The 27,444-nt window shown below is 37.3% G+C and overlaps 1 protein-coding gene across 1 annotated transcript in view; it reads right to left on the bottom strand.

The window, feature by feature from the left end:
• Window positions 1-27,444, bottom strand: part of ADAMTS3 (ADAM metallopeptidase with thrombospondin type 1 motif 3) — a 274,684-nt gene that overhangs the window by 34,596 nt on the left and 212,644 nt on the right. Inside the window, exons 6-12 of the mRNA XM_043572504.1 lie at window positions 8,718-8,801; window positions 6,709-6,865; window positions 5,850-5,955; window positions 5,310-5,453; window positions 4,533-4,665; window positions 2,382-2,495; window positions 195-340 (exon numbers count right to left, since the gene is read on the bottom strand). Of these exons, the coding sequence (XP_043428439.1) occupies window positions 195-340; window positions 2,382-2,495; window positions 4,533-4,665; window positions 5,310-5,453; window positions 5,850-5,955; window positions 6,709-6,865; window positions 8,718-8,801 (884 nt within the window). The remainder of the gene's footprint in view (window positions 1-194; window positions 341-2,381; window positions 2,496-4,532; window positions 4,666-5,309; window positions 5,454-5,849; window positions 5,956-6,708; window positions 6,866-8,717; window positions 8,802-27,444) is intronic.

Genomic DNA, 27,444 nt, shown 5'->3' with positions numbered 1-27,444 from the left:
GCCTTTCATCTTCACTATTGACTACTCTTCACAAGATTGATGAATGGAGATTTGCCCAAAACAGACACTTAAACCCTTGGTTTTCATGTTGTGTACTTCACATGTATTTAATGAAAGAAAATATTAACAACACAATATGGAAGCATTTTCTGGTCTAGCCAAAAACAACTCGAAATTACAGCAGTTATACTCACGCGGGATTGTTACACTGGCGTGTTCTGAAACGGACCCCAGTTCCGCACGTCCGGGAACAGGAACCAAATTTGGTCCATGATCCCCAATTGCCATCTTGTTTTTGTTGATTGGCATTCTTCCACATGCAATGACCCTTATAGCACCACTTGGGAAAATGACAAAAGGCAATTATGAAAATCACACATATGCTAAAGCTGAAGTTCTTATACAAGGGCCACCAGTTAAAGGCCTTCACTTCTTCCCCCGCCCACCAGGTAAAAATGCATTTAAAAATGAACCCAGTGCAATTATATCAATAAGGTGCCCTATACAGGATAATTTAGGCTTGCATTTTTAAGTATAAAATGAAAAAATAACATTTACTCAGACAAGTTTTTAAATGCTACATTTACAATGAGCATCAAACATAACCAGTAAGAATGATCTGAGGACCCAACTTGCATAGTGGGTACTATTCTACCCTTCATCCTTCGTTAGCTGTAATTTTAGGCTTTTTAAGGGTCATATGCACCCCTTTACAATAATAACAGAAAAATATATGCCTTAACTTTGGAATTAAATAACATAACATATCTAAAGCATATATAGTATTCAAAACACTTAAATATGTTTCAAACTTTTCATTCACAATGATTCTAAGAGATAGGTCATTTATTTTATCTTTACATTTTAGATGAGAACTATCGCGGCCCAGAAAGGATCATGAGGAGGATAAGAACATCTGACCAAGAAATAATTAAGTGGGAACCACTGAACCTTGATACTATAGAGGTACCTCGCTTATAGTACCCAGCACATAGCAGGTGTTCAGCCGGTATTCTTTTCCTTTCAACATTTTGACTTGCTTTTTTATCCTATATACAATAGAAAATGTCTCTTAAAACTCAAATTTGGTTAAGTTTAAATATAACACAAATATATTTAGAGAAGTTGGATGTTCAGAGTTGATGTACAGGATATATTTTTCATAAAGCAAAAATGAATTAATTAATTCATTATTGCTCTTGTTTTTTTAGTCAAAAGTCTGTAACACTGAATTTTTCCAAACATAATGTGTTTAGCATGGTACCTAACAAAGGTTAAACACCAATAATGGCAGATCTTATTATTATTATTATTATTATTATTATTATTGTAATTCTCATAGCAAATATAGTTCATACATATTTGGACTACAGCTTAAAGGGCTTTAAAAGAACTCAAAGCTATATAAATCTTCCTTGCCAGCTTTTGGTCCTGTCTACAATATCTTATTTCCAAACTAGTCAAGGCTCTTCAGTTTGAGTTCTTAACATGCCTTTGTTTTGGGTTTGGTGATCTTTCCCCTTATGAGTAGCGTAGCTTGGCCCCTGGCCAGTTTCTGAGCATTCGATCTTGACTACACAATGTGAGATTTAAAACCTCTGGGCATCTTTCCCCAAGGAACAAGGCCAAATCTTCTGTATAAATTCACATGACTTTATTTCTGGACAACTTTCACAAGGAGTGAGACGCCAGCAAGTAAATCAAATCCCATTAGCAGGGGCACAGATATTCTGCTGAGCTGCTGTTTCCTATTCTATCAGCAGTAGCTGAAGAGCAGTCTCAAAGATGTCTGATTCTATTCCTTGAAATTCGTAAATGTTACCTTATTTGGTAAATGGTCTTTGCAGATGTGATTTGGTTAAGGATTCTGAGATGGAGAGATTATCCTGGATTATCCAGGTGGGCCCTAAATGCTAGCACAGTACATGTACCCTTATAAGACAGGGGCAGAGGGAAATTTGCACACAGAAGAGAAGGAGATGATGTGGCCATGGAAGCAGAGATTGAAATGCTGCAGCCACAAGTCAAGGGATGCAGGCGGCCACCAGAAGCGGGAAGATGTGAGAACAGATCCTCCCCTAGAGCCTCTGGAGAGTACGGTCCTGTCCACACATTGATTTTTGCCCAATGAAATAGATTTTGGACTTCTGGCTTCTAGAACTATTAGAAAATAACATTTCTGTTGTTTTTTAGCACCCAAGTTTGGGGTAATTTGTTATAACAGCCCTAGGAAACAATGTTTGTACATGATCGTAATGAAACCCCATACACCATGTCTTGCACACAAAGGACTACAGCCATGGTCATAATTTTCTAGGTTTCTAAAGATGATTATTGTGAAACATATCTTAAATCTTTATTGCATAAATAGATACACTCACTTTTCCAGCAGCACATTCAGTCCCATCAAGTGGGGGTCCTTTTTTTGTCTTACAAAAGTAGGGATTGTCAGGATGGCTACACCACAGCTGTTTACATGGGTCAAATGTTCGGAACTGGAAGAGAGAGAATCAAGATCTCAGTGACCGACAGATGGCATGTCATACCAATGTATGTCCAACCATATCTTCTATACAGTTTCTTCATGTTTCTTGGATATTTTCATTTCAAATTAATAGTCATAGTTGTGGCATGTTAAGAAAAAAGTACTGCCTAAGAATTTCAAGGAAAGAATACTTTCATTCTGCTATTCTAAAATATTAATGACAAGCAATGATTTGTCTGGGATTCTCTGGTTCACTTTAACATTTCTGCATACTATTTTTTTTATGGTTTTCAAATAGACAACACTGGAACTTTAAAGAATTTGTAAACATTATGACCATTTTAAATATAAAAACTTATTATGATCATTTTATAGCTCTCCTTAGCCCTGTAAGTATGAGCTAGTCAGGTATAAACAATAAAAATACCCGTCATAATGATCTGGCTCAAAGCAGAAAATATTTGTAAGGCTTGCTATGTGAGATCAAGTTTTCTGAGTGTTACAAAATACCACAATATATCCATATAGTTTATAACGTACTTTCCACATATTTAATCCTGAAAACAATCCATGGCTGAGAATATGAGTTACAAGGTAAGGCTGTAGTTATGGTTATAAGTGAGAAAGTAACAGTCAGATCACCATATTAGTATTCTTATTCCTGAGAATGTTTTTTTTTTATCTTCCTAAAACACGACATTACAATGTCCAAATATTTGTCTGTGCTCTTTACTTATCTGATCTCTTTGTAACTGGAAACATCTTACCATTCTCTAGATTAAAAAAAAAAATCAAAACACCAGTTTATCTACATATTCATTGCTTATACCACTAATTACCCACACATAGCCTACGGTCATAGTCTTTTTTTGTTGTTGTTTTTAAATTAGCACTCATTTCGGACCTGGGTTCTTCTTGTTGTTGTTCTAATTCCTATTACTTAAATGCAGAAATTGTACTTTTCCATAATATTGAGCCAAACTTTAGAATTCTCAGATCTAAAGCATTAATGTAAGTAGTAAGGGGCTGACAATGTGCACCTTACAGACAGACCAAATGGCTGTAGATATCTCCATATGGAAGATTTCAAACAGAAGATCAACTTCTTTTCAGTGCCATGAAATATTTATTTTTCTTTCTCTAACACATAAAGCTTGCTCCAACATATAAAAAGCCCTTCCTTTCTCCCTTCTCCCTCCTTTTTTTAATAAACTACTAAAACGCATTATAGAAATTTAGTGAAACATACCTCTAATCTGCATAGCTACATGGAAAACTGGCTTTACTGAACTCCATTTACTATGTGTCTGCATTGTGCTAAGGACTTTAATTATACTATCAAATTTAATCCTGGTGCCAAATTCCACGAGATAAATACTATCGTTATACACATTTTACACCTGAGGAAACTAAGTCAGAGAGAATGACTAAAGTTCTCAAAGTTATATATCTAGTGAGATCCAGATTCTGACAACCCACCTCATCTGAGTATGAAACACACGCTCGTTACCTTCACACTATTGCTCCTGACCTTCATACTATACCACATGACTGTCATGTGAGAGAGAATACACGAGCACAACTCTTCCATCTGGTCAGAGTGGTATGAAATTCTGGCCAACAAACTAATGAAAAGCAACCTATCAAAGGCTTAGAAGTCATTTCTGAAGGTCACAAAAACCAAGGGAGAAATAGAGCTTAAAGTTTCATGGCCTGACAATCTTAGTTTCAATGCCTGGCTCCCCTATTGACCAGATGTGTGATTTAAGCAAATTGTTTAATCTCTTTCAAGTCTTGGCTTTTTCATCCGTAAAATAAAACTGGTTGCCAGTTCCCAGGCTCCCATCTAGTCTGTCACAAGGATTAAATAATAATTCACAAGGATTAAATAATATAGTACTTAGCTTCAGCACGTAGTGACACAGCAAACACACAATCATTGATAGATAACCTTATACTTGCACCGTGAGTCTGTGAAGCTCACCAAACAGGAGCCACGCAAATAGATTTCAAGATGTAAAATCTCAATGGACTTTGAGTAACATACCGCAGTGCACATTTTATAACCAACCCCAAAGTCAAAACGACATTGTTCATCCATAGAGTAATTGATTCCAGGAAGTTCTGGGAGTTTGGGCCAATCATGTTCAAAAGGGTCATCAAGGAGACAGTCATAGGAACTGTAGAAAGGAAAATATTTCAAGTAGTAAAGTGTTCATTTTTTTTTTTATCACATCCTAATGAAAAAGTATTCTTAGGTTACATTCTCTAGAATTCCATCACATCATATAGAAAGATCACAAAGGCATACGTTTTAAGGTTTTGGGTTTAAGTTCCATTTAGAAAAAGACCCATCATCCTTATTCATCCCAGAAATAATAAGCCAGGCATGACTCAGGAAGACAGTAAAATTTTGACAGCCTTATACATGTCTCTAGCTGAGTCCCCACATGGTGTGGTGGTGCAGATCCTGGCACTGATGCTATATCAGCATCATAGTGACACATTATGCAGGCCTCACATGGCCATCCTCTCCCTGTCCTCAACTCAAGTTTGACCGTAAGTCAAAGATGCTATAAGGAACTTACTAAAGGGAAACCACAGTTAAAAATTCACTTAAATTCTACGCTTATGGTTTAAAATATTGTGATTACATTATGGCATCATTGTGCCAAAAGCTCTGAGTCATAAGAAAATGTTTATTATGAGCAACAGCTTTCATTCACTGGGAGTTTGGTTATGACCAAGGTCCTAAAAGTCAGCTTCATGTCTGTGTTATGCTGTGACGTAAATGCTCTCTCACGACATGCAGAAGGGGACATACTGGATGTATCTCTTCAGTTCTTGGCCACTGCACCGGGACCAGTGGTAACGATGAAATGCTGCTTGCACCAAGGGGGCCATGACACTCCCCATAGCAGTCTCATCACCACACCTGTTGCCTTGGCCATCGTGCTCCATTCCCAGCCTAGAACAAAAGGGAGACCTCCCTGGTAAGAATCAGAGGGGCCATTGGTTTTGCTTGATTTCACTCTTGAAAATCATTTGAGGGAAATACACATTCTAGAAATTAACGTGGGTTTTGTGGAAAAGTCAAAGAAACTGCAAAATAGAGAACCATCTGACAGAAATGTCTCTCTTATTCTATAGCTATGTAAAGCACAGGGGTATCTCTGCAAGCCAGAGCCACTTACTTAGTTTCAGTACATGACCTCTTCCCTGTTTTGAGCTCCTCACACTTGGCAAGGAATGAGAGTTGCAGGCTGGCATGTACTTGGCCCAAAGTGTGAACAATACTGAGAGAAGCAGGAAAGAAAAGACTTTTTTTTTTTTTTTTGCTTTATAGCTGTCAACAGTGACTTACACATGGCCAGTCTCATGGGCTACTACGAAAGCAGATGAAAAACCATCCTCATGATTCAGGGTACAACTTCTCACTGGATGACACATGCCGGTGACTGGAGCATATCCTGTAGAGAATAACAATTACTTTTATTTTCATTTTATGAGAAAACCCATTAAACACTACTACTGGACCTTCGCCTAGAAAAAAAAAAAAGGCTTTTCAGGAAACAGAGGCAGTATTATTTCACTGCTAGTGTTGTGCCACGTTCTCTTGGGAAAGCCACACACAGGTAATGGTCTCTAAAAAGATTCATTGGGTCTGCGTTTTCTCCTTTCCTAAGGGAAGGAACTGCCTGGAGTTACCATTCTGTTCCTCCCACCAACAAAGCCCTGTATTTCTGTTTTAGTGAATGGTCCTTCCCATGATGGTACTGATGAAGGGAGCCAGAAATTCCATCAATGTTGAAAAGAAACTCATCAGTCTACTTTTTTTCCAAAGTCTACATCAGAATTTATTAGATAAATGTAAGCTGACTTTGGAAGAAAGTTCCTTGGCAGCAATCATTTCTCATGGTATCTCCTTTCCCTTTCCAAAGAGTTAGTGGAAATCACACTGCATTTTACAGCGTCCCCTCCATATCCTGAATGCATAATCATTATTTTAAAGGCAAGTATAATTTATTATAGCATTTAAGTGGCATTTAACATTGTGAATTCCACAGAAGTCACTGGAAGCAATAGAAAGAAAGTGTATGCTTGGCTGATGCATGATGGAAAGTGATGGTAGGGATTGGAACATTTGAACGGATTCTTTGATTTAGGATTATTTTTGAAAAGTCATGCCCTTAAGTTTTTCTTCTGCATATTAATAGAAATACCTTGCATTCCAGCAGGTCCAAAGTCTTGCCTGGTTAAGAAAATTGCATGATCATGGTGTTCAGAGTGGTTGGGATCAGATTTTTGTTGTTGGCAAGCCCAGCGACACACGTTCTCCAAGCTTCTGGATGGGTTTCCCCTTTCTATTAGGCTGATGGACTAAGAGGAAACAGTGTGTTGAAGAAGTGCACAAAACTTTCCCAAAGTCTTCCTATCATAACTTTCTCTGAAGTCAACATTTGGGAGTGCAATATTTAAGGATGTTCAATAACATTATCTAGTGCCTATGTATATATCTTTTATTTGGGAATTCTAAATGCCCATGAAGGATATCTTAAAGATGATTAGTGTTACCTGTGTGAAAGGTGAATGACACTTTTATGGGAACATGTAATGCTGACATTTGCTATCATGGGGCAACTCAATATTAATCGTTGGGGTAAGAATTTTAGTGGTCTATTACCTAATTCAGCTCAGATTTCTTAGTTTTATAGATATTAAGAACAACAACAAAAAAAGGGTTAAAGATCCTGGCATAAGACTTTTATCCAGAGCTGTTAAAGTAAACAGTCTTTCATTAACTTTTTTATTTTTATTTTTATTGGTCCAGAACTGATCAACATATGTGAAGAACACAGGTTCTTCAATAAGCTGGCAAAGCTGGTTAAACCTTCATTTTGGGAAGAGGTCAAATTATATAAACCTTACACTGAAAAAAGCAACAACACTTTTCTTAACCTCACAGCAATGAAGAGGGATGTACTCTTATCTCGCAGTTCCAAGAGATGGACTGACATTGCTTGGAACATTGCTACCACCATATTATGATCAGGAGTTAAAAGCTCAGAAGGAAAAGGGCCCATCTTTCAAGAACCAAGTGTCCATACTTTCCAGAGTAGTTCTGATGGACTAAGAAATTGAATTTGGAACCCAAATTAGTCCTTAGTTGGCCAACAAGTTAAGAGTTTTGTTACATTTCAGCAAATGTTATTATCCATGTTTACATTCTGAATAAAATTAGCTTGGTTTATTATATGCTGATCACATACTTCTCCACGTAAATCCTATAACAACCAATCGAAGGCTGTTAACATCTCCAGCTGGAGTTGACTTGTATTCAGTGTTAGTGACACAAAGTAGGTCAGGTTTATGGAATAAAGTAAACATCAGTGACACCCTCTCATCAGAAAATGATAAGTGGGTGTTAAATACATAATGAAATGCAAACACATGGATTTTTCCTGTTTGCTAAATGCATAATTTCATTAGTATTTCATAATCAGGAGGATTAAGTATGGGAGTGGGAATGTGATTTTAAAACATCAAGAAAAGTGCCAAGTCAGTCCCTTTCTCAGAGGGAGAAACTATGGTCATCCATTTCATTATTTCCAAGCACAGGCACATCTACTGCCATTTTAAAGCCAGCTGAAGTTAGTTACATTACATGAAATTCCTACTGTGTACACTTTGACCTAATTTTTTGTTTGCAAAAGTATTACAGCTCTTCTAAATGCATATCCACTGTATACTTCACTTTCCTAAGTGGAAAATACACATATAAAATAATTGTTTTTAACAAATCATGAAAGGGCAAGGATCTTTGCTATTTTTCTTCACTGATATATTCAAGGCACCTAGAAACAAGCATCTGACACATAGTAGGCACTCAGTATAGATGTTCTGAATGAATAAGTGAATCACAAATTTGATGATAATAGTAGACTAAAGAAATTCTCTTTTCTGACAATGGTATCCATTTTTTTTCACTCATACAGCCATGCCTAAAGTCAAAATATCTGAATCCATTAGTCACATGAACAAAGCAAATGGCATCAGCACAAAAATCATTATCTGCTCAGATTGGGAGATGTGTACTCATTGTGGTGGTTTCTCTTCCTCAGTCTATGTGAGACATCAGTGCCACATGTTAGCTATAGCTTCAAAAATTTAAGCTTCTGTTTGCTAACCCAGTCCTTAACATTCACAGTTTACATATTTTAGGGCATTTTACCTTTGCATAACCCAGCATTATCATGCGCACCAGGACCACATTCATATGTACTCCAAGGGACTCATCATGGTAAATTTCATTCACCTAGAAACAAAGCAGATGATTGCTAAAAGAAAGGTAACACATCAATGATTATGAGAGGCACAGCATTTCAGGGACCAGCCATATAATCACAAGTACTAGAATCAAGTCACTTTTTTTTTTTAATTTGGTTTAAGCTGAACCCTGAAATTACTTACCTTTAGCTTTGGAACAATTCTCCGATATGTGCATTACTGATTTTGTAAACCCCACAGTACCATGAACGTGGAGACTATGCCTTCAAAGGGCTTCACTAAACTATTGTTGTGTTAGAGAGAGTCCAATGTGCTATAACCCGCAATTCATCAAAAGCAACCACATGTGGGTGGTGACTCTGGCAAGAGTCTACTAGCTGTGTGGAGTCACAGCCACGTAGAGAGAATCAGACAGCAGGCATTTGTCTGGGTCCTCCTGTCACCACCACGGGTCCTAATCTGGTTGGGAGAGCTCATGGAGACGGAGCTGGTGAGCAGGAGCTGTGGTGGTTTATCTGCAGGCCAGTGAGTGGGTAGCCTGAAGTGTGCAGCTGAGACAATGGTGATTTAGAAGTTCTACAGTGTGAGAAGTCCTTCGATATTTGAATTACCAAGGTCCTGTATCAGTGTATATTAGATGAATATCACCCTTGGGTATAGCTCAGAAAAGCAAAGTCGCGTCATTCCTTTTTATTTAATTTCTAAAGTTGGGCTGACATTTCTAAAAGTGATTTGGCATGCTTTAAAATCATAATCTCAGCAACCTCAAAATCACAGTCCAACACACATTTATACAGATGAGGAAGGTGAAGACAGTAGAGATTAACTGATATGCAAAAGCCACAGTCAATTGTCGGCAGATATGAATCTAAGGTGAACCATCATTGTGTCTTCTGATTAAGTGCAAAAGAAGTGTGAAAAAAAGATTGCTTATTAAGTTGGCAAATGTTAGCAGGAATGGGAGAGGTGGAGTTATCTGATTAGATTAGAAAAATTGTTAGCTGTTCCCATGGATAGGGACCCAACATTTGTCACAGTAACTAAAAGAGGGGTGGAAAACTAACTGCAATTTGACTTGAAATCCAGGAGACTTGGACAGTAAGCACAGCAAATTGAAAACCCACAGAGAAAAGATAACCATAATCTCATAGAAAGGGGCTTTAAAAAGAAATACAACTCAAGAATGATAGAATGTTCTAAAAACAATCCCACAAAATTCATGAATCATAAAATTGCAAATTACCACACTGACCAAGAAACAGACTAAGATATCTCAACTGAAATATTTCAAGAATCTAATGGTACTTGCCAGAACACCTTAAAAAAATGAAGGCCTTAAATATAGACTAAAGGCATACTTACTAAATTCAGATGGAACGAAAAAGAAGACAGCTAAGATGGAGGTAAAAAAAAAAAAAACCTACAGAAACTAGTATATGCTAAAGAAGGCAAAGTACAGTTTGACAAGAAAAGATGTAGAATCCTCTCACACAGAAAAATGCATTGACATATACACACATACATTTTACAAATGCATATACACACATAGAATGCTAAGACCCAATTTAATCCCTGTTCAAGAAAAGCCAAGGTAAAAAAAAAAAAAAATGTGCTCTTGCCGGGCACAGGTGTGCAGGCAGGTAACCCAGGGGCAAGCTATCCCTTCTGGAGGCCAGGGTGTACCTAAAGTATTGAGTACATTTTATCTATGATATCTTGTAAAAGAGATGTTGACAAACATGAGTATATCTAGAGAAGAATAAAAAGCAAGAAACCTAGAAAATGTGTCACATAAAGAATGGAAGATGTAATGGCCAAAAGCAGACTACCAAACACTAATGGTCTTGGCTGATATCTTGGTTCAGCCCCTCATTGTGGTGTGGTCTCTATCTTTTTGAGTCTCAATAAAATGGGCATAATAAGAATACTACCACACTGCGCTAGTGCAAGAATTAAAAGATTTAACTCATGCAAACATATTGCTCAAAAAATTTGAGAGGTAAGGAGAGAGGGACATTAAGGAACAGAAGAATATGGGAAACAGAAAAGAAAAACTTAGAAAGAAGACTTAATATCTGCCATATGAAAAAAGGCTTCAATTTATTCTGTGTATCTACAGAAAATAAAAACCTTAAGTTCAAACTATGAGAAGGACAGATTTCAGTTCAATATAAGGAAAAACTAAATGCTGGACAAAAAAGCTGTGATTTCTTGTGACCATTTGGTGACGGGCACAATCTCTTCTTCCATACCTGCCTAATTGAAGACTGAATCCCTTTCCTCTTCTGGATTAATTATCTGATAAGAAATTCCTAACATCTGAGGTGCCTGGGTGGCTCAGTCAGTTAAACGTCCAATTCTTGATTTCAGTTAAGGTCATGATCTCACAGTTTTGTGAGTTTGAGCCCCATACTGGGCTCTGTGCTGACAGCATGGAGCCTGCTTGAGATTCTCCTTCTCTCTCTCTGCCCCTCCCCTGCTGGCACTCTCTCTGTCTTCCTCCAAAATAAATAATAAATTAAAAATTAAAAAAAAAAAATTCCTAACATTATAATGCCAATGTAAGTAAAAAGGCTGAAGCCAGGCATATCGCTCACTAACACATTCATCCAGAGACTCATGGACATTCCAAGAGACTTTTCCTAAGGCAGCTGTTCTGAATTAGCAACATGACTGCACTCACATGTACTCAGCTTAATGTAATTGAAATATAAATGCATTTGATGTAAAAAGAAAGGAAAAAAAAAGACTGAAAGCAATGCTAGTAAATACACAAAATAGGAGAACAATAAAATTTTAAACTAAAGAAAAGTAGTTAGGTAAAAAAAAAAAAAATTCCAGGGCAAAGATGATGGAAGGAGGGAGACAGAGCCACATGCACAGCAGCGGCAACTATAAAATGTAGGAAACACATCAGAGATCATAAATGAAGGAAAGGTGGCGATAATGACAAATAGCATATGATAGTTCAGTTAGTATAATGTACCTATAATCATCCTAAATTAGTAAATTCATCCATACTTGGGAAATTTTAAGATCAGTACAATACCAAGAAAGTATAATGGACAAAATTTAGGTTATCAATGGTAATATTATATTATAAAATGTTAGAGTAAAAGGACACTTTTTAAAAGTCAGAGTTAACCATTCACCAAATGAAAAGTATTATTTAACAAAAGTCACTATTATGCCAGGCTAATTAGACAGCAGGGTACTCCGGTAGAGACCAAAATTGATCATGGAATCTTCTAGGTTAGCACATATTTGTGAAGCTATCACGGGACATACATAAATTATTATGGGTAGAAATCACCAAATAGAAGGCAATAATATGTATACAGAGCAGAGAGTATGCTTTCAATATGGCAAACTAACACACATTAGGTATCTGTGTTACGCAAAGCATTGGATATCATTTATTATCTTGATTTTCAAAGTTTAAAAAAGTTGCTCCCTATACATTATTTACTTTAAAATGTATTTAATAATTTGGCTGCTTTCCATCTTGCTAGGCCTTATTAATAACAGGATGCAATGTTTTTATACTCAGAGACCTATAGGATAAGAGTTGAAAAAATAATCAGCAACAAAGGATAAGATATTCAAAGACCTGGATTCCGTCCCAGCTAAGCCACTGATAAACTGAGTGACCTCAGGCTCTCTGAGTCTGTTTTCTCACTGGCAAATTATAATTGGATTTGCTGTGCCTGTTTCAAAGAGCTGTTGTCCAAATCGAGCAAAATGGCACACAACTGCTCTCAGTAAAACATGAAAAACTTTGGCACCCTTCCATCTATCCTTGAAAAAGATTTTGAAGATTTATGGATGTATTTTCATAATCTACGTGAAAAGAACAAGAAATACAACGGCCTCCTTCTTAGTTTTCACTAAAAGAGACTCAAGACTCTTTTTCTAGAAATCTCAATTGAATGAAAGATGTGATTTAAATTATATATATAATAAAATTTTGGGAAAAACCATTTGACACTTAATTTTTTTTTTTTTCAAAACTGTTTCAACGTAAAAAAGCTCTTTCCAGCAGATGGCAGCATGCGCATTTTTGAGGGGGGTACAGGCTGCTACATACACCTGGAGGTACTTATTCACCAGTTGTTATGTCTGCCTTTTCCTATATTTACACATAAATAAAATCACTTCCTCAAAATTAAATACAAGTTTTAAAATATTCTAGCCTAAGAAAAACACTGAGTCATTTGACTCTTGAAAGCAAAGAAAAATGCTGAAAACATCTTTATTTAGACTGTTTTTTCAATGTCATCTATTAAAACACATGCGAAACAGAGAAACTCCAAGAATCTGACTACAAATTAATCACAAATCTTAACAATCAATAAATTATACACCGAATGAAATAAAAACATCTCACTGAATGAACCACTTGAATCTGTCAAGATGAAGTAGAATATTTGTCAAGAAAGAATTTTACAACTCTTAGTGACAAGGAAAGCATTTTTTTCCTAAAAGCAACATCAAAAACAAACAAAAACAACAGCTAATATTATATAGAGCTTTCCAGATTCCAGACACTGCTTTAAATGCTTTATATGAATTCAAGTAATCCTTGCAACAACTTCAGAGATCTTAGTATCTTCATTTTGTATCTAAGAAGTTGCGAACCAGAGGGGCACCTGGGTGGCTCAGTCGGTTAAGCGTCTGACTTCAGCTCAGGTCACGATCTCGCGGTCTGTGAGTTCGAACCCCGAGTTGGGCTCTGGGCTGATGGCTCGGAGCCTGGAGCCTGCTTCCGATTCTGTGTCTCCCTCTCTCTCTGCCCCTCCCCCGTTCATGCTCTGTCTCTCTCTGTCTCAAAAATAAATAAACTTAAAAAAAAAAAAAAAAAGCTGCTAAAGAAGTTGCAACCCAGAGAAGTAACTTGCCCAAGGTCACGTCGTTAACGGACACAGCAAAGGATGAAAACCTAGACAGTCTGACTCCAGAGTCAGTGGATTTCACCATATTGCTATACTTCCTGTAGACCACAGGTCAATCCCTATGCACAAAACAGATAGTTTTAGAATAATCAATAGTGATTTGCTCTCCCTGAATTTAAGAACCTGGTGTATAACCATACTGAGAAAGAGGTCTTAATAACTTTACCTCCTTTTCATAAAATTCCTCCATGTAGACTTTAAAGAAATGAGGAATTGGACTCTGAGCTTATTATAAATAAGGATTTCTTGATGATCAACATACTGGCATTCTAAAAAATACTGGGGAAAATTGGTGCTAGAGCAGATCACTGGAAAAAGTAAATGAGGAAAGAAAAGATAGGACTGAAATTTATAACCAGTCTTTTGGGTTGTAAGAAAGGCATTAAGCATAAATATTCTAAGAAGTCACATACTTGACACAACATAATGCAAATACATGTAAATTGGAATATCCTTTTACCATGTGAACCAATCTGTACAGTGTGTGTAGAGTTTCTGTGAGGTGTTCAGGGTTGAGCCCAGAGTTTTTATTAAATTACCTGAAAGAAGGGGTCAATGGAACATTAATTCCATTTTCAGATGACCTTAAATTAGAAGGGGTTGCCAATGATGTGGCGGGGGTGGGGGCGGGGGAGGGAACCAAAGGTAAAATCAACTCAAGTATTCTTTTCCTTGAAAGGAAAATTCCTTCCAGGTTTGTTCCCGGACAGGACAATTTCTCCCAGGACATTTCCCTGGCAGGACAATCTGACCTGCTTTGTCTGACTAGCTGATGAACAGCTTTGTCTGGCTTCAACAAAGCGACACTCATTTTTCTTTCAGATGGGTGGATCAGGTGGGAGAGACAGACAGTATAGCTGAGTGGTTAAGAGTGTGGGCTCTGCAGGGGCACCTGGGTGGGTCAGTTGGTTAAGCATCTGACTTCAGCCCAGGTCATGATCCCAGACTTTGTAGGTTCAAGCCCCGCATTGGGCTCTGAGCTGACAGGGTGGAGCCTGGAGCCTGCTTCAGATTGTCTCCCTCTCACTCTCTCTCTGCCCCTCCCATGCTTGCACTCTGTCTCTCTGTCTCCCAAAAGTAAATAAACACTAAAAAAAAAAAAAAAAAAAAAAAAAAAAAAAAAAAAAAGAGTGTGGGCTCTGCAGCCAGACTGCCTGAGTTTGATCTTAGCTATGTGAACTTGGGCACATTATTTGTCTCTGTGCTTCAGTTTTCTCATCTGTAAAATGGGAGAATTATAGTACTGCCCTTATAGGATTGTTGAAAGGAATAAATGAGCCCAGAGATGCACAGTGCTCAAGAATGGTGGCCCTTGCAAATGTAAAAACAAAAAGTTGTTAGCCATCATTAATATTATTCATACAGAAGAAAATAAATGAGACCTAAGTATGATTTTTAAAAAGAAATGGAGACTTGGTTTACTGAAGGCAAACTGAAGGTTAATGACAAGATAGTCTGGGTAATTTGGGTTGGACATAAAAATATTCTGAAAAGAACTGGGAAGGGGAACCCTAGGTGGCTCAGGGGGTTAAGCATCTGACTTCGGCTCAGGTCATGATCTCATGGTTTGTGAGTTTAAGCCCCACGTGGGGCTCTGTGCTGACAGCTCAGAGCATGGAGTCTGCTTCAGATTCTGTGTCTCCCTCCCTCTCTGCCCCTCCTTTGCTCATACTCTCTCTCTCAAAACTAAATAAACATCAAAAAAAATTTTTTTTAAAGAACTGAGAAGAAATAGTACTCTATCCACAACTCATTTCTTGTAGAGCTAAAGTTCCAAACACATCCCTACTTGGATTCTCATCCCATACTCTATATTCCTTTTACTCAGGGTAGGTGGCTGACTTCCACCTTGCCAACTCTTCTTTTCCTACCTCTAATCTCAGACTAATAAGGACTATTTTTTATTAACAGTCTTATCAAATATTTACTGAACAGTTACCATGTGCCCTATTGTCCTTGGGGCAGGAAACAGAATAGTAACTGAGTTTGAGTCTCTGTTCTTTATCGTGAATATGTTCTAACAGGTAAAATAGGCTATATACATGGACAAAAATCAATAAATACAAAAAAAAAACAAACCAAAACCATGCAGACAAGGTCATACCAGATAGGGAATAGGTGCTCTGAAGAACATAAATCTGAGTGACGAGATATAGGACCAGAGGGAGAGGAAGAAGTTACCTAAGACTGGGTAGTCAGAGCAGGGAGACCCATGGACGAAAAGGCAAGTGCACAAAGCTCAACCCACATTATTGCAAAAGCTCAAACATCTTTATCACCACTGCAAAGGAGACATCTTTATCACTACTTTAGAAAGAGACTGAGACCCACAGAAGTTATAGAATTTCCCCCCAAAAAAGATTAGCACAACTAAGATTCAAATAAATCTATGTGATGCTGATGCCTATTCTTTTTTCCCAACTGCCTTGCTTGCCTTTTGCTTTCTGTCACAGTGAAAGTGTGCTCAATCTCTAGATTCTTCTGTTCCAAACAACCTGATCCAAAAAATCAACTCTATTTCCCATATTCAATCTCTCCCTTTCTTGAAGTTCCTTTTCCTCTTTTATTAAGATTCTCAATTCTCCCTCTTCACGAAAAAATAACCCATCTACAATGCTCGACAGCATTTAGCACTGCTTAGCACTGTGTTCTTCAATGATACTATTCTGTTTCTTGGTTGATATCAGCTCCCTTTTCTCTGCCTAGCTCACACCTGTCAGCATGCCTCAAAGTTTTGTCTTCAACCCTCACCTCTTCTCACCTGTCCTTTCTGCAATATTCATCCACTGCTGTTTCTTCAAACAATACCTATAGGCTGATGAACTCCAAATGTTTGTATCTGTAACACTAATTCATCTCTCTCATGCTCCAGAGCCATCTGTTCAACTCTAGTAACAGACCCATCTATTGGGAAGATACCTATATGTGTCAAAGTATACATGTCTTCTCCCCAAAGTCTGTTCTTTTCTCAATATTCTACATAGTTGAAGACTGAACCATCCTTTACCCCCTCCTCTTCTACAAATACTAGTCAATCTATTACCCAGTCCCATAGACATCTGTCAAGTCTATCTCTTTCCATCCACTGCCAGCTGCTCAGTATTCATCCTGCTTGGTTGAACTGCTGCAATAACCTGTTAAAACTTTTGCAAATGTTTGCATTTGGCTGATTTGGGCCCATTTCAGTAGTTCTCCAGAAGGGCCAATTATAAGGGTCAGATGGTGGTTTTCAATAAGCACGAGTCTGTCCTTTTATGTTAATTATGTGTTTATCTCCCTTAAGCATCAAAGAAGCTTTGGGTGGGCCAAGAATAGGCAATTCAAGGACTTAAAAACTCTTCTGGCCTTTAGTAAAAGCATACCGAACATCAGGTAGAACTGATTCCCTTTCTTCAAGAATGAGAAAGAGGATTCCCTCAAGAAGCTAAAAAACATTTCTGTGTTTTAGGATCCTGGAAAAAATAAAGACTGCTATCAATCTGGGAAGCATACGTTCAGTCTGATATTTGCAGCATAACAAAGGAAAAATGAGTGAATGTCAGGAAGGAAATTTGGAGCTCCAGAATCAAAGGGGAAGGAGAAAGAGGAAGCTGAGATGCTTCACTAAAAATCAGAAGGACCTCTGAAGCATCAATATTGTTGGGTGGTCTTGTCGTTATGTTAATTTAACCTGTGATGTTGGGACTGTCTTCTAGAACAACAAACCAGGATACTCCAGGGAAGGTATGCATGTTTACATAAGGGATGGCTGAACTGACTTGTATTTACTTCATTCTGTCTCTGTGACCTGGTATGATCAATACACAATTGGGAAATGAAGACAGTTTGTTGAGGCTGAGTGATGCAGTGTAAACCACAAGGCGTTTGGGCTGTTTCCTAATTCCAGATACTGTGTGTCTGTTCACCGCACAGCATCTAACAGAGACTCTTCCTCCAGATCATTCTAATGCATCCAGATTCTCTTCATAAAGCACAGACTGATAAAGTCACTAATTTCCTTTAAAATCCTCTGACTCTTCATTAGTGGGGTGAAATTCAGATGCCTTAGAATGGCACAAACCTTCTTTTTCTGAAGGTAACCAGTTTCCCCATCCAGCCTCATTTTCTGCCATCTCCCCTAAATACCATTCAGTTTTACCTACAGACAAGCCTCCAGTGGCCCTGAAGACACCATGAACTACAACTTCTAGTACTTTTTTACAGTCTGTTCCCCACTTCCCTTTTTCTAGCAGGGACATGCCAATTCATTCTCTAAAGTCCAACTCAAATGGCATCTTCTCTATGAAGACTCCATCTGCCACCGGCATTATTTGCCAAACCACACCCCCTTCTTTTCAATTAATGTCTACACAATAATTTGTGACTGAATCTTTTTAAGAAACTATCACATTTTATTATTATTTTTTGATTTCGCCTGCCTGCTGGAACTAGCTCCTTGTGAAAAGGAGCTAAATTTTATAAATTTCTGCCTCCCTAGAAGCAAACAGGAGTTGGCCTATAGAAAAGTATGGATGCTGGATGAATCAATGTCTAGAGGATTGATGTTAATTCTAATGTTAGAAATGGGAAGGGAAGCCTGCCATGTCCATATAACACAATGATGTTATCAGTTTACTGTACATCATAAGTAGCTGACTTCAGTATAAAAAAAATGAGTTCTCTCTTAATTAATGATACTTGGAAGTATGGTTATTTCTCATACTGGGAAGTACCTTTTAAATGAATTGTTTTCTTTTCACTTGATAAATCCTGAGATTAAATCATAGACTCAATTCTCTGAAGAACACTGAAAATTTTAATAGGCACAATAGACCCAGATCACATCACAGATCTTAGTATATTGTTAGGATACCTACCTACAGGTACCTTTGCTCTGATAGGTACCTTCGCTCTGACAGGTACCTTTGCTCCTCTGTACCTTTGCTACAGATAGCAAAGGGCTAGTGACCAGGAACTTCTGGCACATTGAAAACAACACACACTCCCAACCACAAAATCTGCTTCACTGCCCTATTACAGAGAATCTTAAACTAGATTGCTAATTGATTTGATTCAATCTAGCAAGGTACTGAATTCTCACTTCAATGACTTGAATGGTATTTTAATAAGACACAGAAACAGGTAAAGGAAAGACATCAGAGTTTTATCTGGCAAGAGATATACAAAAAACCTGGACTTTGTAACAACAGCAGTAAAGCTTAGGGAGGAAACAGCACTGGGCTCCAAAGACAGAGATCTAGGCTCAAGTTATGTCTCTGCTACCTATTAGCTGTAAGACTATGGGAAAGTCACCTAACCTCTCTAAATCTCAATCTCCTCATTTATAAACTAAGACTAAAAGTGAGCATATTTCAGGGTTGAGGAGTGTTATACAATTCAGGTAAAATATTTAGCATAAGACCAGGCACAGAGCAAAGGCTAAAAGTTAGTTGGTTGTAGCATAAGCTGTCATACTTAACAACATGAAACTGTTCTTTTGAAACTACACTTGAAACTAGATGATTTTAAATATCTTCAAAGATTTCAATACTAACATTGATTCCACACATTCTGTTTGTTTGATCTGTAGACCACCTTATCTACATAAATGGAACTGTCATCATCCAGCAGTGTTTAAGCCAGAAAATTATAAATCACCCCTTTCCCTCAGGCCCCTTCTGATCCACTGGCAAATCCGGTTGATTCTACCACAAATACTCCCTTGTTATTGCAATCATCACTATCCAATAAACCATCATCTCTTATGAACACATCTACAATTGAGTTCCGATTGGTTTCCCTTCATTCTAAACCTCTCCAACCCATTCTCTGCAACACAGAAAGAGGCCTTCAAAATTGGCTTTCCCTTAATTGACTTAAAATTGAATTCAAACTCCTCCCGTGATTTGAAAGGTGCTTGCCACCTTCTTCACGCTTCATCAGATTCCTTGCGTGCTAGACTCAAACCATAGCAGCTTTGTTTAATAACTAAAATGCGTGGCATTGTCAATGGCTGGCTCTTCCTTTTATTTTAGGTCTCAATTTAACCATCACTTCTTGGTCGAAGGTGTTCTTTACCATCGTGGCTATGTAAAATCCCTATCATCCACTTGCTCTCATATTCCCTTTCCAAGCAAAGTGTTGCTTCCCTGCATGGCTTGTATCATAACCTAGGAAGCATTTATTTGATTTTCCTACTAGTCTGTAATCTTGGGATGGGTAGGAAGTAAGTCTTTTGTGTTCACCTCCATATACCTGGTATATAACATTAAAATATTTGTTAAAACACTGTATTAATTAAGTTTTACTGCATGTTTACTCTGTGTCAGACACTGGTTTGTTTTCTTGGCTTTTTTGTTTCAATTAATATTTTCTAGATTTCATTATACATTTTCAACCTTAATTTCCCCTAGTAAAGTGCATCCTCAAAGGGAAAAACATCTCTATGATGAAAGAAGTTTTCTGGCTTGAATAATAGGGGGCTGAGAAAGTGAAAGACATATAGACAAGATGCAATTTGTTTGTTATAATCTCTCAAGGTATCTGAAAGAGAACTACACTGAAATGAAAATGTCACTTTAAACAAAATCTCATAATGTTTAACTTAAAGTTATACTTTAATAAAAGTTGATATTTAAGAGTGATGTTCTATAATACATAATACTGATTTCACTTACTATTATATTACCTATTGTATATTTTCTCATGTGTGATTGGCAAAAATACATTGGCCATTTCTTTTGACTACTTATCTCTATCCATAACTGAAGTCTCCAAAAAAGATCATTTTATACTACAAAATTTAAAGAAAAATAAATGAAACAAGGGAAAGCATAAAATCAGGGTTATTTCATTATATTTAGTTTTATTTTTAACTTCACTTTGAAATAATCTCACTCTTCCAAAAAAGGGGCAAAAATAATATAAAGTATTCCTATGCATGCTTCACCAAGCTTCTCCAAATTTAATATTTTTCATAAGAGCTCAATGAAACCATGAACTGGTTCTTTGAAAAAAAATAATTAAATTGATAAACCTCTAGCCAGACTTACCAGAATGAAAAGAGAAAGGACCCAAATAAATAAAATCATAAATGAGAGAGGAGAAATAACCAACACCACAGAAATACAAATAATTATTAGAGAATATTATAAAAAACTATATGCCAACAAACTGGAAAACCTAGAAGAAACAGACAAATTTCTAGATACATATAAACTACCAAAACTGAAACAGGAAGAAATAGAAAACTTGAGCAGACTGATAACCAGTAAAGAAATTGAATCAGAAATCAAAAAACTCCCAACAAACAAAAGTCCAGGACCAGATGTATTCATAGGCAAATTCTACCAAACATTTAAAGAAGAGTTACTACCTATTCTCCTCAAATTATTCCAATAAATAGAAAAGGAAGGAAAACTTCCAAATTCATTCTATGAGGCCAGCATTACACTGGTACCAAAACCAGATAAAGATTCCACTGAAAAAGAGAACTACAGGCCAATAACCCTGATGAACATGGATGCAAAAATTCTCAATAAAATACTAGCAAACCAAATCCAAAAATATGTTTAAATAAACCATTCACCATGCTCATGTGGGATTGATTCCTGGGTTGCAAGGGTGGTTCAATATTCACAAGTCAATGTGATACACCACATCAATAAGAGAAAGATAAGAACCATATGATCATTTTAATAGATGCAACAAAAGCATTTGACAAAGTACAGCACCCATTCATGATAAAAATCCTCAACAAAGTAGGTTTAGAGGAAACATACCTCGATATGATAAAGGTCATATATGAAAAAAGCCACAGCTAACATCATCCTCAAGAGGGAAAAACTGAGAGATTTTTCTCTATGGTCAAGAACAAGATGGGGACATCCATTCTTACCACTGTTATTTAATATAGTACTGAAAATCCTAGCCACAGCATTCAGACAACAACAAAAAACCAAAAGGCATCCAAATCAGCAAGGAAGACACTATTTGCAGATGACATCATACCATATACAGAAAATGGTAAAGAATCCACCAAAAACCTGCTGGAACTGATGCACAAATTCAGTAAAGTTGTAAAATGCAAAATCAACATACAGAAATCTACTGCATTTCTATACACCAATAATAAAGCAGCAGAAAAAGAGACTAAGGAATCAATACCATTTACAATTGCATCAAAACCAATAAAACACCTAGGAATAAACCTGACCAAAGAGGTGAAAGACTGTACTTTGAAAACTATAAAATACTGATGAAAGAAACTGAAGATGACACAAAGAAATGGAAAGACATTCCATGCCCATGGATTTGAAGAACAAATATTATTAAAATGTCTATATTACCCAAAGCAATCTACACATTTAATGCAATCACTATCAAAATACCAACAGCATTTTTCAGAGCTATAAAAAGCAATCCTAAAATTTGTATGGAACCACAAAAGACCCCAAATAGCCAAATCCATCTTGAAAAAGAAAAGCAGGGGCGCCTGGGTGGCACAGTCGGTTAAGCGTCCGACTTCAGCCAGGTCACGATCTCGCGGTCCGTGGGTTCGAGCCCCGCGTCGGGCTCTGGGCTGATGGCTCAGAGCCTGGAGCCTGTTTCCGATTCTTTGTCTCCCTCTCTCTCTGCCCCTCCCCCGTTCATGCTCTGTCTCTCTCTGTCCCAAAAATAAATAAACGTTGAAAAAAAAATTAAAAAAAAAAAAAAAAAAGAAAAGCAAAGCTGCAGGCATCACAATTCTGGACTTCAAGTTATATTGCAAAGCTGTAGTGATCAAAGCATTATGGTACTGGCACAAAAACAGACACATAGTAATCAAACAGAAGAGAAAACTCAGATGAATCCACAACTATATGGTCAATTAATCTTCTACAAAGCAGCAAAGAATATCCAATGGGAAAAAGAATGTCTCTTCAACAAATGGTGCTGGGAAAACTGGACAGCTACATGCAAAAGAATGAAGCTGAACAACTTTCTTACACCACACACAAAAATAAATTCACAATTGGTTAAAGACCTAAATGTGAGACATGAAACCATTGAAATTCTAGAGAAGAACACAAGCAGGAACCTCTTTGACTTTGGCCATAGCAACTTTTTTCTAGATAGGTCTCCTGAGGCAAGGGAAACAAAAGCAAAAATAAACTATTGAGACTTCATCAAAATAAAAAGTTTCTGCACAGCAAAGAAAACAATCAACAAAACTAAAACCCACAGAATGGGAGAAGATATTTGCACATGACATATCCGATAAAGGGTCAGTATCCAAAATCTATAAAAAACTTACAAAACTCAAAAATGAATAATCCAATTTAAAAATGGGCAGAAGACATGAATAGATATTTTTCCAAACATATACAGATGGCCAACAGACACATAAAAAGATGCTCAACATCACTCACCAGTGAAATGCAAATCAAAACTACAATGAGATACCACCTCACACCTGTCAGAATGGCTAAACTCAAGAACATAAGAAACAACAGGTATTGTAGAGGGTATAAGAAAGGGGAACCCTCTTACACTGTTGGTGGGAATGCAAACTGATGCAGTCACTCTGGAAAACAGTATGGAGGTTCCTCAAAAAGTTAAAAATAGAACTACCCAAGATCTAGCAATTGCACTAGTGGTATTTACCCAAATACAAAAATGCTAATTCAAAGGGATATATGCACCCTGATATTTATAGCAGCCGATCAACAAAAGCCAAACTATGGAGACAGCCCAAGTGGCCATCAACTGATGAATGATAAAGAATATATATATATATATATATATACACACACACACATATATATACATATATATGTGTATATATATATGTATATATATGTGTATATATGTATACACATATACATATATACACATATATACACACATATATATATATATACACATATATACACATATATATACACGTATACATATATATGTATACGTGTATATATATACATATGTATGTATATATATGTGTGTGTATACGTATGTGTATATATATATACATATATGTGTATGTATGTATGTGTATATATATATGTGTGTATGCATATATATGTGTGTATGTATATATATGTGTGTATGTATGTATATATATATGTGTATATACGTATATGTGTGTATATATATATACATATATATATGTTAACTGAATATTACTCAGCTATAAAAAAGAATGAAACCTTGCCATTTGCAAGGACATGGGTGGAGCTACAAAGTATTATGCTAAATAAATCAATCGGAGAAAGATGAATACCATATGATTTCACTCATACGTGGAATGTAAGAAACAAAGAAACGGGGAAAGGGAAGAAAGAGAGGCCAGCAGACTCTTAATAGAGAATGAACGGATGGTTATGAGAGGGGAGGTGGCTGGTGGAATGGGTGAATTAGGTGATGGGGATTAAGGAGTGCACTTGTGATGAGCACCCTTCATCCCAGGTGATGTATGGAAGTGTTGAATCACTATATTGTACACCTGAGACTAATATTACACTGTATGTGAACTCACTAGAATTTAAATAGTTTTTTTTTAAAGAAACAGTGTAAATGTACTAAAGCACATTAAGTAGAAATTAGCAAGTCAAAAGATTTTGTTTTAAATAAACTCTATCTTCAGATCAAGAAAAATTTTTTACCTGCCTAGAATACTCAGAGTTCAGTAAAGCAAACTTCATTGTTACTCACATAACAGATCTCTGGCAATAGGATTTGAATAGAAAATACAAAGAACACTGCTGGAAAAACTTCCAGGATAGTCCAATTACGTATATTTTTTACTCTAAGAAATTTCATTTCTATTTCTTTATTTTCAAAGATTTATTCCTAATCTCTCCTCCCAATTCTCTGCTTTTATTGTCCTACTAGTGATTTTTAACTAGGAGTTTTCATCACAATTACCCATTTGGCTTAGAAAACACTAACGCTTAGGCCTGTATCCCAAACACTCCTGATTCAGAAGCTCTTTCTTGACTCAGAACTTTTGCAATTAATGATCCATTTGACTGGATCACTCTTTCCAGCTTTCTTCCTCACAGAATTTCTATATCTCTGCCCACATAATATCTCAGAGATGCTTTTCCTAATCTCCTATCCCAAATATTCCCCACTTTGCCTCTTCTCTCCTTGACAGTATCTCTTCATTATTATTTATTTTTCTTCTCAGCAGTTATTACTACCTAAACTTACATGTTTATTTCATTTTATTATTACCTGTCTCCTCTTCCAAGCTCCAAGAGGGCAGAGAATTTTCTAGTGTGTTTATTGGGATTACTTCCTAAGCCTACAAAGGCGTTGTACATAGTAGGCAATGGGATCAATATTTGTATAATGGGACACACCCCATAGCTGAGAACCACTTTCCTCGCAAGTCAGCCATGCTACAAAATAGTAAAACTAAAATTTCTTAACATAACCAGGTATGATATGAGATCCTAGCAAGGACTTAACCCATGTCACATATATCTTGTTCAAAACATAAAAAGCTTGCCAAGAATCTAGGAATAACCGGTTATTAGTCATGTTGTTTTAGAATATAATCATATCTGTTTATTTCTTCTTTATAGATGAGACCTGAATAAATTTCAAGATCTACAAAAAAGAAAGAGTTAAAAATAAAAGAAGATGGAAGGCAATTGACTACTACTCCCTCCTTCACTGATTCAGAGGAACCCAGGGGATGGGTAGATAGTACCCTCTCCCTCTTAGGGAATTATAGCAAAATCATCTCAGAGCCTCTTCAGACTTATTCACTTGATCCTTAAACCCTCAGGGAAAAGTGCTAATTTAGTGAACTGCCTTTCCAGTGTCCAAATTCCCAGATTCATATGGCAAATAGCTTTTAACTTTACCACACTCATATATGACAAAATCATTACTATCACCAGGCAATATGGCCCTGGAAGAGATGAAATATATTTGTGTCAAAAAGGTGTTTAACGTGGCTAATTTAAAATAGCAAGTAAATGAGGGCAGGGGTAGGTAAAGGGATTAAGAGGTATAAACTTCTAGTTGTAAAATAAGTAAGTCACAGGATGAAAAGGACAGCATAGAGCAAAAATAAATAAAGTGGCAAATAATTTTTTTTAATGTTTACCATTATTCCTGACATATAAGACACTGTGTTTCAAATGTTTTCTTGATTATATTTAGACTATGAGTAGCCTGAGGTAAAATAAATATGAAATATAATTTGAATTTTCTAAATAAGTTTCTCCTCACAATAACCCTGTCTTCTCCTCTTCCTCCTCTTCCTCCTCCTCCTCCTCCTTCTCTTTTAAAGCAACAGTGATAATTTCTTCTCTCTCACAGTTTCCATGGGTCACGAATTTGGGAGCAACTTGGCTGGGTGGTTGGTTCTAGCTTGGTTTGTCATGAAGCAAGTCACTTGTCAGCTGGCGCTATTCAACTGAAGGCTCGCTGAAGCAGAGAGAAGGATCCCACTTCTGAGGTGGCATCCTTATGCAGCTGGCAAGGTGATGCTGGCTGTTGGCTGGGGGCCCTTGGTTTTTCTTCACGTGAGCCTCTCCACCGAGTTGAGTGTTCTCACAGCATGGCAGCTGCTTTTTTTTCCCCAGACCCTTTTCTGCCCTAAACACCCAGGTAGAGTTTTCTCTTCTGCCCTTCCCCTGATAAAACTGGTCATTGTGTGCACCCTGGTGGCACCAGTTTTTGTTGCCCCAAGCCCAGCCATGTAAGGTTTCTGCTTTGTAGAAAGGAATGGTCCAAGGAAGAGAGCAGAACACTGTGCCTGTCCCCACTCCCAGTGACTCCTGAGGAGGAAACCAACTCAGAGAGGTTTGCAGCCCTCTGTCTCCTGATATTGCTCCAGGAGCATCAGTGGGAAAAGGCATCAGGGTTCATAAGACTGGGACTGAGATAGGGCTCGGTCTAAGTCTCCACACATCACCAGGAGCAAATTCTTCAGTGTCTCCTGCTCTGAGATTCTGGGAAAATCAGGAGCCTCAGGTTGAGGGTGGGAGACTATGCTCCTTGTTTAGATCTCCCAAACACTTCACTCTTTTGTTTTGGGAAAGCCCTCTGCCCGGGTGAGATTCACAGTAAATACTTGCAAACAGGTGAGATTCACAGTAAATACTTGCAAACACGTATCCTCACATGATGAGCTTCCTATTTCCCTTTCTTGTTGACCTGTGGGAAAGAGCAAGCTGTGGGAAGAGCTTTGAGTTCTTTTAACGCAAATGTGAACTTCCCACCTTCAAAGCACCTTGTTATTTCCAGGCATATTGTATTCACAGTCTCCTTCCTCTTTAGAACTCCTTTGTGAGCACGGGACTGCTATTCCCACCTTATCGGTAAGGAAACCAAGACAGTGAGAAGTTGCTACTGGTACAAGGCCTGTCACCTGTCACCTTGTAGGTGCTAGGCTCTCTTGCCTTTCCTCTATAGACTACTACCTCCTATGCATTTACTGATTTTTATTTATTTTTTATTTTTTTAATGTTTACTTTTGAGCAAGAGCAGGCATGGGGGAGGGTGCAGGGGTGGGGTCAAAGGATCTGAAGCAGGCTCTGTGCTGACAGCAGGGACCCCAATTCAAGGCCCGATATCACAAACCATAAGATCATGACCTGAGTCGAAGTTGGACGCTTAACCAATTGAGCCAATCAGGCACCCCCACATTTACTGATTTTTATGTATTTATTTTAAAATATGTATTTATTTTGGGGAAAGCACAAGCAGGGGAGGGGCAGAGAGAGGGGGATAGAGGATCTA

The sequence above is a fragment of the Prionailurus bengalensis genome, chromosome B1 (assembly GCF_016509475.1).
Source record: "Prionailurus bengalensis isolate Pbe53 chromosome B1, Fcat_Pben_1.1_paternal_pri, whole genome shotgun sequence".
Lineage (NCBI taxonomy): Eukaryota > Metazoa > Chordata > Mammalia > Carnivora > Felidae > Prionailurus > Prionailurus bengalensis.
The sequence above is the reverse complement of the archived record's forward strand: the minus strand, read 5'-3'. Positions and strand labels throughout refer to the sequence as shown.